The sequence below is a fragment of the Euprymna scolopes genome, chromosome 2 (assembly GCF_053919585.1).
Source record: "Euprymna scolopes isolate OS-2025 chromosome 2, ASM5391958v1, whole genome shotgun sequence".
NCBI lineage: Eukaryota > Metazoa > Mollusca > Cephalopoda > Sepiida > Sepiolidae > Euprymna > Euprymna scolopes.
The window spans coordinates 69,937,023-69,950,571 of record NC_136483.1 but is presented as its reverse complement, the minus strand read 5'-3'; the positions used below and the strand labels follow the sequence as shown (position 1 = coordinate 69,950,571).

General features: G+C 35.1%; 1 protein-coding gene across 1 annotated transcript in view; it reads right to left on the bottom strand.

Annotated features, from left to right (window-relative positions):
- The window catches only part of LOC145292084 (uncharacterized), a 43,538-nt gene that overhangs the window by 15,237 nt on the left and 14,752 nt on the right, over nt 1-13,549 (bottom strand). The window contains exons 3-5 of the mRNA XM_080138159.1: nt 11,397-11,564; nt 5,332-5,505; nt 1,298-1,447 (exon numbers count right to left, since the gene is read on the bottom strand). Coding sequence (XP_079994285.1) covers nt 1,298-1,447; nt 5,332-5,505; nt 11,397-11,564 — 492 coding nt within the window. The remainder of the gene's footprint in view (nt 1-1,297; nt 1,448-5,331; nt 5,506-11,396; nt 11,565-13,549) is intronic.

Sequence of the window (13,549 nt, the reverse complement as noted above, 5' to 3'; positions counted from 1 at the left end):
ATAGCAATAATGAAAACGGCTGAAATATTAAGGAAACCCCATGAATGCAGAGACTAATGCAGATGAGCGGCATAGAGAAACCACTACAGAAGTGAAACACAAAGAAACACATCATGGAATCAAAAAGACTGAAACAAGTAAACATTCCCCAAAAAATTGTCAGCATCAACTGACACCACACCAAATGGTTGTGGAGGATCAAGGAGGATGGAAAGACCGAAGAGAGAAAGCACTAACCAGACTTCCACTGGATGAGTGTGAAGAGGAGTGGGACCTTGAGGAGGCTTATTGCCACCCAAATTCCAGTGAAGACCAATTGTCACTACCAACGAAAAATCAATGGTAAACGGCTATTGCAATAACGCAAATTCATTTGCAAAGGTTATCAAAAGAGGTGAAGAGTACAGGAAATCTGAGGGGACTTGTTGTCACTTAGACTCCAGAGAAGACCACATGTTGTTCTCAATGAGAAATCTTTGATGATGGCCTGTGTGAGAACTTCTAGTGAGTAATAATAATAATAATAATAATAATAATAATAATAATAATAATCTACACAAGCTACAAACGCTAAGTGAACAAATAGAAAATGCTACAGAAATAAAACGAATAGATGCAACCAAGAAAACTGAAATTGCAAAATTGCAAAATTGTAAATTGACTACACCCCACCCACCACTACCTAAAAAAATTGTTGTGTCGGCATTGACTGGCACCACACCAAATAATCGATAAGGGTCAAGGAGGATGGAAAGACAGAAGAGATAAAACACTAACCAGGCCTCCATTGGATGGATGCACAAGATCATTGGGGAGGCTAACTGCCACTCAAATTCCAATGCAAACCAATGGCCATTGCTAGTGAGAAGTCAATGGCAAATGACTGTTGCAATAACACAAATTCATTTGCAAATGTTATTGAAGAAGGTGGAGAATACTGGAAATCTGGGTAGACTTGCTGCCACGGGTTATTGGCCGAGAAATCTCTATTGATGTCCTGTGTGAAAACTCCTAATGAGTACAAATAAAAATAATAATAACAACATACAATTTACACAAATCCAGCTTTAAAAAAATGTGTTTATGGATGGAATAAAAGTCTATGTAACAATGTCGGGCATAAGTGCTCAGTTGGGTTCAGAAAAATAGTTGATTACAACATTGCAGTAACGTCGCAACGATGTCACATGTCAAAATGCACGTTCTGCAACATTGCAATAACATCCCTGCATCAACATGTATGTGCACTCATGTAGAACTGTAACAAAAGCAGAAAAACAAAACCAAATATCCTCACCATGGTTTCATTGAATAGTGTCCGATCAGTATTTCCCATGAAATCATCGTAGTAAACTTCAGAATCAACTCGGGTGGCCATAGAGAGAATACGAGTGGTCACATGGCCTCTCAATGCTTTGCCAAACATTACTCTTGTGTCTTCCAGAGCCTGCAATTGAAAAGATCCAGAAGGGTAAAATAAAAGAACAATATGCTATTAGGTTGGTGCAAAAAAATTAATTTTTTAACATGAAGTTGAATGTAAAAAATACATTATTTTTGCACCAACCTAATATTTGAGGTTTGATATATGCATAATAATTGACACAAGAAGAGTGTTCTACAATATGCAGTCCTCAATCCTCTGTATTCCTCCCATATATGCCGCATGTCAGTTTCAAGGCTACCAAAACAGCTCCTTTATGCAGCGCTGTCTATATGAAAATAAACTGCAAGAGGACAGCAGAAATAGTTCAAAAACAGTCTGAAAGTCCACCTCAAGCAGTTCGGTTTGTATTCTAACTTGTGGGAGAATCTAACCAAAAACAGATGTTCCTGGAGTGCTGTAAGTCACTAAGAAGCTACAATTGCTGAATCGGCATGCAATGAAGAATGCAAGAGGAAACGTGACATTATAAAAGATAGAGCAGTTAGCACCTCTGCTTCAGAATTATCACATAGGTGTCCAGCATGTGGTAAATACTTCTGAGCTCGAATCAGTTAAACAAGCTGTCTCTGAACTCACAGAACAATTGCATGACACGGTCATCTTCGCAAGCAATGGACGAACATCATATACATATATAAAATCAGAATGAACATCATCATCGCATTCCTCCTCACATTTCATCAAATAGGCGTACATTACATCTCACCTACTCTTTATATATATATAATTATGACTATAATTATTTTTAATATCTACAGACAGTGTTTCATCCTTTCAGGAATCATCAGTGCAGGGAGTCATGATTACCGCTGGTCAGAAGATTCGAACCTGACCGCGAAGCCATCTCCGTCTTTATTAACAAGGAACAAACCATTCGGCCAACATTAACCATGGCGAGAATATAGTTGAAATTAACTATTATATAAATCGTAAATGTCATTCAAGAAGACCAGAGTGATCATGTGATTTTAATATTGTGATCTGCACACGTGGACTTAAGTCATTTTAATATAAAGTGCTCGAGGCAAACGTAATTATTACTATAATTATTTTTAATGCCTACAGACACTAGTGTTTCATCCTTTCGGGAATCATCAGTGCAAAGAGTCACGATTACCACTGGTCGGGAGATTCAAACCCAGCCACAAAGTCAACTCTGACTCCATTAGCAAAGAACAAACTGCTTGAATATATATATATATATATATATATATATATATATATATATATATATATATATATATATATATATATATATATATATGGAATGGCATTCTGTTTATTGTGAATATTACTGGACTTTATTAATTACTTGGATTATTCACACTTGTATTCTAGATTCTTTCTTTGACTTCACGGATTACTATTTATTGGTTGACTGATTGATTAATTTTTTATCTGTTATTTTATTGAAAATGCTTTTTATTTTCGCAAAATAGTTTATCATATATTTTATATCTTTTCCAATTCATGTTGACCAGTGATGCATTTTTTATTATTAATATTTATCCTCTGATGAAAAGTGCTTATCTTTGAAAATTCATGAGTTAAAGATTTTTCATTTTTATAATTCCTTGCTTGAATTCCTGAAGAATCGATAAATATTGTAATTCATTCAGTTTTATTCTTCGTCATCTATTTTTCCTATTTCTTTAATTGCTCTATCTAGTATATTGAGCTTTTTATTATCTTGATAGGTTCCAATTTAGAAGATAATATTTATATTTGTAATTATATATATATATATATATATATATATATATATATATATATATACAGAGAGAGAGAGAGAGAGAGAGAGAGAGAGAGAGAGAGAGAGAGAGAGAGGTGGGGGAATGAATACTAGTAAATAAATAGTTTATAGAATTATTTATTACAATTCCTAGAATTCAAAGTCAACAATCATCTGGCATACGATAAAAAAATTATTTAGCAATTAATGATATAGATATATAATTTTCCAATAATTTTTTTAAAGTGCATTAAAATATACATAAAATAAGGTAAATACAAGGTAATTTTTTTAGATTCAATTTAAAATTTTCATATTTTACTTTGTAAAGTTTATAAAAGTGCACTTTGAAAATTGATAAATTTAAAATAAAAACCTTTACCTTGATTTTTAATGTTTATAAAAAAAAACATTTTATTCAACCCTTTGCAAGAAACGCATTTTTAATTTGTATCTCATTTTTTAAGATTATATTTTACTTAATTTAAATTTAAAAAAATGAATATGCTTTTGAAATTATTTTTGTTCTATATTCTATGTGGTTGAAATAGTAACGTTTTTTTTTTTTTTTGTCATAAAAAAGGCTTAAAATCTGATTTAAAACGTAAAAAAGGACTTGTCCTGCCTTGATAGAGTTCAAAATAGACTTCGTAGCCTCGTAGGAGATGTCCTTTTCTCTTCCTTGCAACCTCTATCTCACAGAAGAGATGTTGCGAGTTTGTCTCTGCTGTATCGTTATTTTTATGGAAAGTGTTCAACTGAGCTTCAATCTATGGTCCCCCCTCACCAAACTTTCACAAGAAACACTCGTCTAGCTGTACACACTATCAATATTCCCCCCACTCTTTATCTGTGCCTAAACCTAAACGTAGATTCCATGAACAAAGCTTCTTTCTTAGAACTGCACGCCTGTGGAATTGTCTTCCGTTTTCCTGCTTTCCGGCTGACTACAATATGGTTGTGTTCAAGTCTAAAGTAAATAAGTTCTTGATGAGCCGTTCCATATAAGTTATTAAATTTACCAAATTTTCATTACTAATGATTACTATATTGACCAATTTCTACTGTTCACTCTTTAACCCTTATCCTTGAGTGGCCTCTGGGCCTTGATAATGTGGTGATGCCTTTGTAAAATATATATATATATATATATATATATATATATATATATATATATATATATATATATATGTATATGATAATTATTTTTTATACCTACAGACACTAATATTTACCAAATTTTCATTACTAATGATTACTATATTGTCCAATTTCTACTGTACACTCTTCAGCCCTTATCCTTATATAATTAAATTTACTCTTCTGTCTTTCCACCACCCTTTTAGTTTTATTTCTCCTTCATTTTAACTTTGTATCACTATCTTCTTACTCTCCCAGCTTTCGTATATATTCTATCTAAAGTATTGTGTACTGTTCAATTCAACATAAGACTTAATAAGAGTAAAATTATATTATAACACATACCAACTGTATTTAGAGTATTGAGTACATTTAAATTCAGCATCTAGTATGTCCCAAGTGGCATACTGTGTTATTACACGTATATGTTACGTCTATGTTACATATATGTTACATCTATGGAATTGAGCACTAAACAGCATATACTATTTACCAAGTGTCCTACTGTATTGATAATTTTTTGCCTTTAAACTGTCAAGGACTGCTTACTCGATTGAATATATATTTGTAGTTACTATTTAGTTTTTCCAAACATTTGGAAGTACTCGCTCATATTATCATTTGCATATGTCATTTCGTGAAAACTATTTGTAAAGTTGTTTCTTATGTTTCATATGAGCCAACGGTTGTGTTGTACCTTTATTCTGTTAATTTGGCTTTTTTTGAATGCCTGCAAGAGAAATAGTTGCAATAAATTTATATCTCCCGTCGGAGACTTTTTGTAAAATAAATTCTTTTCCTTTTCATTTCAAACAAGATAACTTGAAATCTTATTTCTTTTTTCTCCCACCCCGTTATTTTATCCTTTTATTTTTGCAGTTTTCTTTTACTAGCCAGTTGAATTTATCTGACGGCTTATAAATTTCCATAAAACATTTTAGTCGAATTTAATAAAAGTGTTGGGCGATAGAGACAACGCTATGAAAGGTATCGGTAATTTCACCGAACTTACCACATGAGGCAGTTTGCCAGCGAGTGCATATCTTTCCAGTAGGGCAGAGCTTCGAGCGACAAACCAATAGAATTCAAGTACAGACGGATAATAGAGCAAAGCCAAGTCTGGTCGCTTAGTTAGGTCTGTCTGCAGTTGCCACGTGATCAAACGAGATGTATTTCGGTAGATTTTCTGCAAATAAACAAGTAGATTAAGATTGACTTTAGGGGAATGCTAAAAAATAAAAAAATTGTTTAACAATATTACTGTCAAAATTCACTACTCCAAATCTGTCACACTGCTGTCAAACCTTACTAGTCCAAAACTCAACACTTCTGTCAAACTCATTACTCTAAAACTCGTAACTCTGCTGTTAAAACTTGCTACTCCAATATCCAAATCCAAGCTTCCACAGTGTAGCAGCCGCTACAGACTGGCAGAAGCTACTTCTCACAACTTTGAGATTTGAAATCCATTTCTTCCTGGCTTGTCCAATCACAAGCCAGCTCTCAATCACGTGACTGACACGAAATCACAAACATTTAATCCTCTTTGATCCTGACCCTGCCTGGGAGCAGACTTTACCTACGACTGCGGCCCCAGGCAGGAGGTGAGTACAACGAGCTAGCTATGGCTCTCTTTTAAGTACCATTTCTTTCCACGTGCTGTACCCAAACGAACATTCTTTGTCATGCTAAAGAACATATGACTTACACTCACCCAGGACAACACGCAAACACACTTAAAACTCTTACCCCTTTCTTTCACCTGTAACCGGCCTCTTTCATCCCGGCAACTACTGAACTATTCTCTTCTTCAACCAGCCGGCATGATATTAAATTTATCTTTATATACACTGAACACCTGTCTCTTTCTTTCTCCTTCAACAAGCCTGACTAATTGTCGGATATCTAATCTTCGTCTCCACACAAGAAACTCTTCACGGCTACTATAATATAAGCGAGCGCGTATACTGAACTCTCTTACTAATATGTTTCTCTCTCCTACCAAAGCTACTAACGAAAATGACGAATAAAGTTTGTTTATTAATATAGAATGAAACTCCATTTCGTTGTTTCTCATTTCTCTATAACAGTCTCTGAAAAATCAGCCTTTTTATTCAAAACCGGAAGCATTTCATTTGCATATCAGGTGACAAGCTCGCAAAAGAGAAGTATCAGCCATTTTTTCTTTTCTTTTCTTTTTGCCTACCAACGAACACTACAGGCTGCATAAAAACAGGTTTGTACCAATTTTCTTTTAAAACATTTAATCACAGTCACCTGACTTTACTCATCAGTCAGGAACTCTAAAAACAAGTCTTCTCTCCTTCAAATATCGAAATGTAAACATTGATTTCGGTCGCGTACTTCATCTTTCTCTCTTATTTCCAAGGTTACAAGATGAGCAGACTAATTTCTTTCCGCTACAATTCCCTTAAATATGCAGCATTTTAGGAATATAAGTATCTAATTCATGGTTGACTCTTCGCTCGTGTCCATTCTGTTACATACGCGAATACATTTTATCATTTTAACCAAATTATATGAATAAATGTTGTAATTATCTTACCGACGGTTAAGGGGTGGGGGAAAGGCTTGCAACGAAATGGCGTTGTTGCTTACAAACAATCTTTTATTGTAACGAGAACAAACTGGTAATAAAGACGAATTTAACACATGCGTCTTCTCTCTGAAAACCGAAGAAAACAAACCCAAGAGAAAACGAATGCAGCATGTCTTATACACCCAACTTCTCGTTCGGCGAGATTTGACGAGACTAGGGTGTCTATCAGGTTGACTAGAAAGTTCTTGCGGAATTTTTAATTTTGGTTTCAAATGGTGTATTTTCAAATAAATTTTCGTTATAATACCTTTACTTTATATATCATTTTAAAGAGCGTTTTGCGCTCTATCTAATCGTTTAAATTATAATCGTTTTGATACAATTATGTCTTTTTTTCAGAACATTGAATACAAGATGACAAAAAAGCGTGGGTCGATCGGTAGAACTGCTGACTGTCAGCGCGATGGTTCTAGGTTCAATCCTCGGCTTGGAAGAGGTGCTAGTCTAGCGGCACTGATGAGTTGTGATACAACGAAACAGGACTGTATGTCGATGACTACAAATATATATATATATATATATATATATATATATATATATATATATATTGAATCTCGTTAGATTCGGCCACTCTGATGAGTCATAGACAACGAAACACATGTCAGTGGATAATTATATTTTAAACAATATATATGCCGTTGCCCATTTAGTGGTACCAAATTGATAAAAGGGAAAATTATTCCCAATTCGCATTTAGGTTAAAATGCACTTTCGTATAAATAATTGAATTTATTCAAAAGGATCGGAAACAAATAAATAACACACACCCACACACACACACACACACATATATGTATGTATGTATGTATGTATGTATGTATGTATGTATGTATGTATGTATACATATATATGCACACACACGTATATATAGCTTTATTTGCATTTATTTATTCTGCTTTTATTCTCTTTTGTTTGATGATATAGGTCAGCCACCCCTGTCATCTCAAAATGGGCTAGGCAAAAAAAACTCCAGAAAGTAAGAAAGCAAGTCTCTTGCTCTTTGTATACTTCGCCCATCCTTCACCCTTTGCAATTAGAAATTCGAGAACTCTTACTCTTTCTTTTATTTCTTTTAGTTTGCTTTGCTTCATTTTTTTTTTTTTTTTTGCGTTTTCTTCTTCCGTTCCTCCTCTCTTACGATGCTCCTTCACCCTAATGTGCAAGAAATTTTATGCAAGTTTGTCTATTGAAAAAGATAGACGTGTGCGTGTGCGTGCGCGCGTGTTAAAAGGGAGAGAGAAAAGTTCATTCATCCTATTGAATACTACTGAATACGAATACAAACAAATAGCATGTATACAAACTACATGCGGATTGAATAGACAATAACCAGTAACAGCATTAGTGTAACATGCACCCCTCCCACCCCAGCATAAGAGAATCATACAAGGTTATAGGTGTTTTCGTTCATAAACTGCCCAGACGATTTTGACGATATCACGGTGGTTATACTTCGTAAGTACCGAAAGATATTACACACATCTACTTTTAACTTTTCTATTTTGTTATCAATGCGCTAGAGGCAATGCCAGATATCCTTGTTAGACATAGATAAATTTTTGTTGAGCTTTTACTTAACTTAAAAGTTGGTGCTGCTTCGCATAAAAACAGGACCGGGAAGTGAAGGTGATATGATTTTTAATCAATAAATAAGTATCCCTGCTTTGAAACAAATTTACCAAAATTATTTTTTTGTGGAAATTGCTCCAGACGAGTCGTGAAGCCACTTGATGTACAGCGCTAATAAGGACGGAAGATGATTATCGCAAAGACAGGAGATGACCAAGGTTATAGATAGGAGGAAAATAATCAGCAGGAAGAGAGTTTCACAAGTTTGTAGTTCTTGGAAAAAAACCTATTGGAATAGGAAGTTGTATTACAATGAGGTAACAAAACAACAAATTGATGGAGACAACTAGACCAACGAATCAAACGAAGCAGGGAATAGATCAGACAATTCCAAAGAACACACGTCATAATAGCATTTATAGAATAGGCTGAGGCTAGTAATATCACATCTGCAGGAAAGAGATTTATGAATGTTAATATACAGTATTATTCCGCTGACACTATTTGTTCTAAATTTGAACATACACTGTCGATGTGGATGTTTCACTCAGATTGCGTCCCCTTGGGATACAACGTTTGCCATGAGTCTTGTATGAATGCTGCACATTGGTAAGTGTGGATGAAGTGGATATATTGTCATTGAATGTGATGTGATTGGAATTTAGAGCCGGTCATGTTATTGGAATAATTAGTCCATGGATCAGTTTAGAGCAATGAATGAAAAAAAAAACTCGACTCCTGTGCAAGTATCAATGGCATCTGCTCTGAGAGCAACGAGGAGATAAGACTGATCTTTATTCTGTGGGTATTGATTTGAACCCCCAGCATATCTACCAATTCAACCGGGAAGAAGGAAGTAACTGTCCTACTGCAGAGGAGTATGAGAGCGAAATGATGAACTTTACCCTGATTTTTATCCATGTGATTATACAGGTGAGTGAAACAAAAGATATTACACATAGCCAATCTAAAGCACCTGTGATGTCTTGCTTTGAATGTACAGGGAACCATCCACTTAGAAGTCGATAAATAACGACGGTGAGGCGGAGATAACATGGGCAAACAATTGAGAGAAATTTTATAATCTGTATTATTTGGATTCTTCAGACTACTGTTCTCCTCTTGAGTATTATTCTCACAGCGTTTCAGCTGATCTAAACTCCGACCTTCTTTGACCATATGGCATAATGGATAAAGTACTAAGTAAAATCCAGTTCTAGGTGACACTCTGCTGGAGGCTGTAGGTTCAATCCTCAGTGCGGGCGATACTAAGAATAAAATTACGAATTATGTAAGATTTCTACTTGGTGATGGCTGACAGAACGAGAACATGCTACTCAAATAGACTAAATATAAGGTTCCATTCGAAATTCTGTATAGATTCCCAAATTCAACAAGATACACCTGAAGAAAATTGGAGGTTACATCGGCTGTAACATTGTGAGAATAACACTCAAGATGAGAACAGCAGTCTGAATGATCACAATAATATGAATTATCAATCCTCATCTCAAAAATTCAGAAACATAATTTTATAATCTATTCAATCATATTTTGTAAATGGTCGTCATCTTGACTGTTTACATGAGGTAAGGTAAAACTTAAAATTGGCAGGAGAAGATAACTCGAATAGAGACTTGATTATCATTTAGTCTGATCGGATTATCTTCTCTTGTATGGTAGTTTTCACTAAAATTTAAAATATTATTTCATTCATATTATTTGTATTCTTCAGACTACTGTTCTCATCTTGAATGTTATTTTCACAACGTTTCGGTTGATGTAACCTCTGACCTTCTTCAGGTGTATCTTATCAAACTCGAGAATCTTTCTGTCAAACCCGGGAATCTGCATGGAATTTCAAACTTTATTTTCAAAATTTATTAATCCACAGGGGTAGAAGTCTTAGAAATCCACAATTGCATTTTTCGAGTGTTGCCCGCATGGATTCTTGGATGGTGTAGTGGATAAAGTACTTGGTAAAATTCAATTGTAACGTTACACTCCTCTGGAGGTTAAAGGTTCAATCTTAAGTGCAGGAGACACTTAAAAAATGGCTGATGGAACAAGAGCATGTTATCCCCGTGGGTTAAATAAAACTGTTTCATTCAAAATTCTGTGTAGATTCTCAAGTTCGACAGAAAGATTCCAGAGTTCAACAGAAAGATTCCAGAGTTCGGCAAGATACATTTGAAGAAGGTTGAAGGTTACATCTACCGAAATTTTGTGAAAATAACCCTCAAGATGAGAGTAGTAGTCTAAAAAATCCAAATAATATGAATAATCAATCCTCATCTCTAAAATTCAGAAACGTAATATTTTCATATGCAACAAGTTTGCATAACATAAAATTAGAATCGCATTCATACAAAGAATTTGTTATGTCAATAAAAATCAAAGAGTTTTACACATTTAAGCCAAAAATAAATAAAAAACGGCCAGAGCAAGAAAAAATTCTCTACAGGCATTAAAAATTGTTTTATATTGTTATTTTTTTGTTAATTATTACTAAATGAAGAATCATTGTGAGTTAAAATTCATTTAGTATTACTTATGTAAACTTGAGAAAAACACATATCAAATGTATCAACATTATGTGAATAGGCAAAATCAAGGTAAAATGGCGGCTAAATTTCACCTGATGTCATGTGATTTCGCTTATTCACCATAATATTGACACATTCTAAGCATGTTTTTCTCACGTTTACGTGCGTAATACTAACTAGATTTTAATTCGACATGATTCCTCATTTATTAATATTTAAGAAATACAACAACGTAAAACGATTTTTAATGCTTATACAGTAGTTTTTTATCACATTTTACTCTGGTCGCAATCTTTAACGTTCATCAGTTCTTTTTAATTAAGAGCACATTTGGGTTCATACCTCTATTTCAGGATCGTCAAGAATGTCGGGTTTCAAGAGTCCGCTGAGAATACCGGAAGTGATGCCGTAAATGACGTTGGCACTCACAGTACATCCGATGTTATTGATATTGAAAGGCATCAGGACTCCTTTGCTGATAAGACGACGAGCTTCATCAATGTTTTGAACCTGGAAATGTAACCAAAAAAAAAATCAACAAAAAGAAAAGCGAGAAGAACAATCACATGTAAATTGATATAAAAGTATATGTATAATTGTCACTGTATATTTCAAATAAAAGAAAACAACCAAACTGCATTCATGTTTTTCATGTTTTATTCATGCAAGTGTTATATAGACTGATAACATTTGAATTGAGACGGTAAATAATGAGAAATTAGAATAGTAAAGGTGATAGACTGTATTTATGGGTTTAATGTATATCACATTCACAGCTCTTGTAGTATCAATAGGGATTACCTACGACCACATCAACAGCAAAGACAGCTCCTGATTTACGATTTTGAATCTGTATTTGGCTTATAAGCTTGGCGCTGATTGATGCAAACGTTCAACTTTTTTTTTGGCTTGTCCAATCAGAGGACATATCGCACGCACATGATAGAAGTTAATTAAAAAAAAAAAAAAAAAAAAAAAAGGCTTAACAGCGCACAGCCAACTCTCTCTTTTCTGGTCAAAAGATTAAAGCCAGTTGATTCATCCCACGGCACTTTTTCCAAACACCAATCTTTTCTTTTGGCGTGTAACTTACCAACCCTGGTCATCCTGCCCTTTTTCTTTCTTTTTTTTTTTTACATGGAGGTCACCACTTATCAAGTACCGGAAGCCACTCGGGGATAGGGGTTATTGCATGTACAGTAATCAATGAGATAGTATCGTAGTAATCATTAGTATTGGATATTTGATAGGGTGTCTTACTTAAGAGAGTCGTTTGTCAGGAATTTGTTTATGTTGAACTTGAAGACATCCAAGTTGTAGTCAGGTGGGAAACAGGCAAACAGAAGAGAGTTCTACAGTCGGGCACTTCTAAGAAAGAAGCTCTGCTCATGGAATCTACGTTTGGATTTAGGCACAGATAAAGAGTAGGGAAAATTAATGACAGTAGTTTCAGCTAGACGGGTGTTTTTCGTGAAAGATTGGCGAGGGGGGACCAGAAATTGGAGCTTAGACGAGCACTTGCCATGGAAATAACGATAAAACAAAGACAGGCTCGCAACATCTCTTCTGTGGAAGAGAAGCTGCAGGGAAGAGAAAAGGGCATCCCCCACTAAGCAACGAAGTCTATTTTGTACGCTGTCAAGGCAGGATAGGCTGCTTTTAGGAGTTCCTGCCCAGATGTGGCAACAGTACTCCATCCTTGGACGTACTGGGCTTTTATACAGATAGAGAATTGCATCAGTAGTGAGAGATCTTCTGGAGCGGTAGAAGGATCCCACCATTTTCCCAGTGTCCTTTGCAACAGACCTGATGTACGTGTTCCATTTCAGATCAGGAGTAAAGGTCAAACCCAAAAGCTTGTCAAAACATGGAGCCTCCCCAAGACGAGAGCTATCCATTTCAATTGATGCCAGATGGGGATCAGAGCGTTGATAATGTAAAGATAGGAGCTTGGTTTTAGATGCATTAAAAGTAACCAGCTACCTCTTCCCCCACTGTACCACGTGCTCAAGATCAGAGGAGAGAGAATCAGAGAGAACTTTGTCATTTACGGCCTTTGATGTGTTGACATAGATGGTCGTGTCATCAGCATAGATGTTAACGAATGATTTAAGTATATGTTTTGGGAGATCATTGATGTAGATCAGGAAGAGAGTTGGGCCTAGGATGGACCCCTGGAGACTCCAGCATTAATACTTTGGGCCTTTGATTTCTTGCCATCAACCACTACTCTTATGAACCTATCGGAGAGAAATGATTTAATAATTGACAAAATATTTCCAGTAATACCGTAGCTGGAAATCTTGTGAAGTAGGCCCTTATTCCATACCTTATCGAAGGCCTTCGATATGTCAAGAGCAATTGCCCTGAAAAGGAAGCCTTTGTCAAGAGATTCACTAATCCTATGAGATATAACCGTTAGCATATCTGCTGTAGATCTTGTGGAGCGGAAACCATATTGCATGTCACTAAGAAGGTTGTTTCTGCTCAGGTGG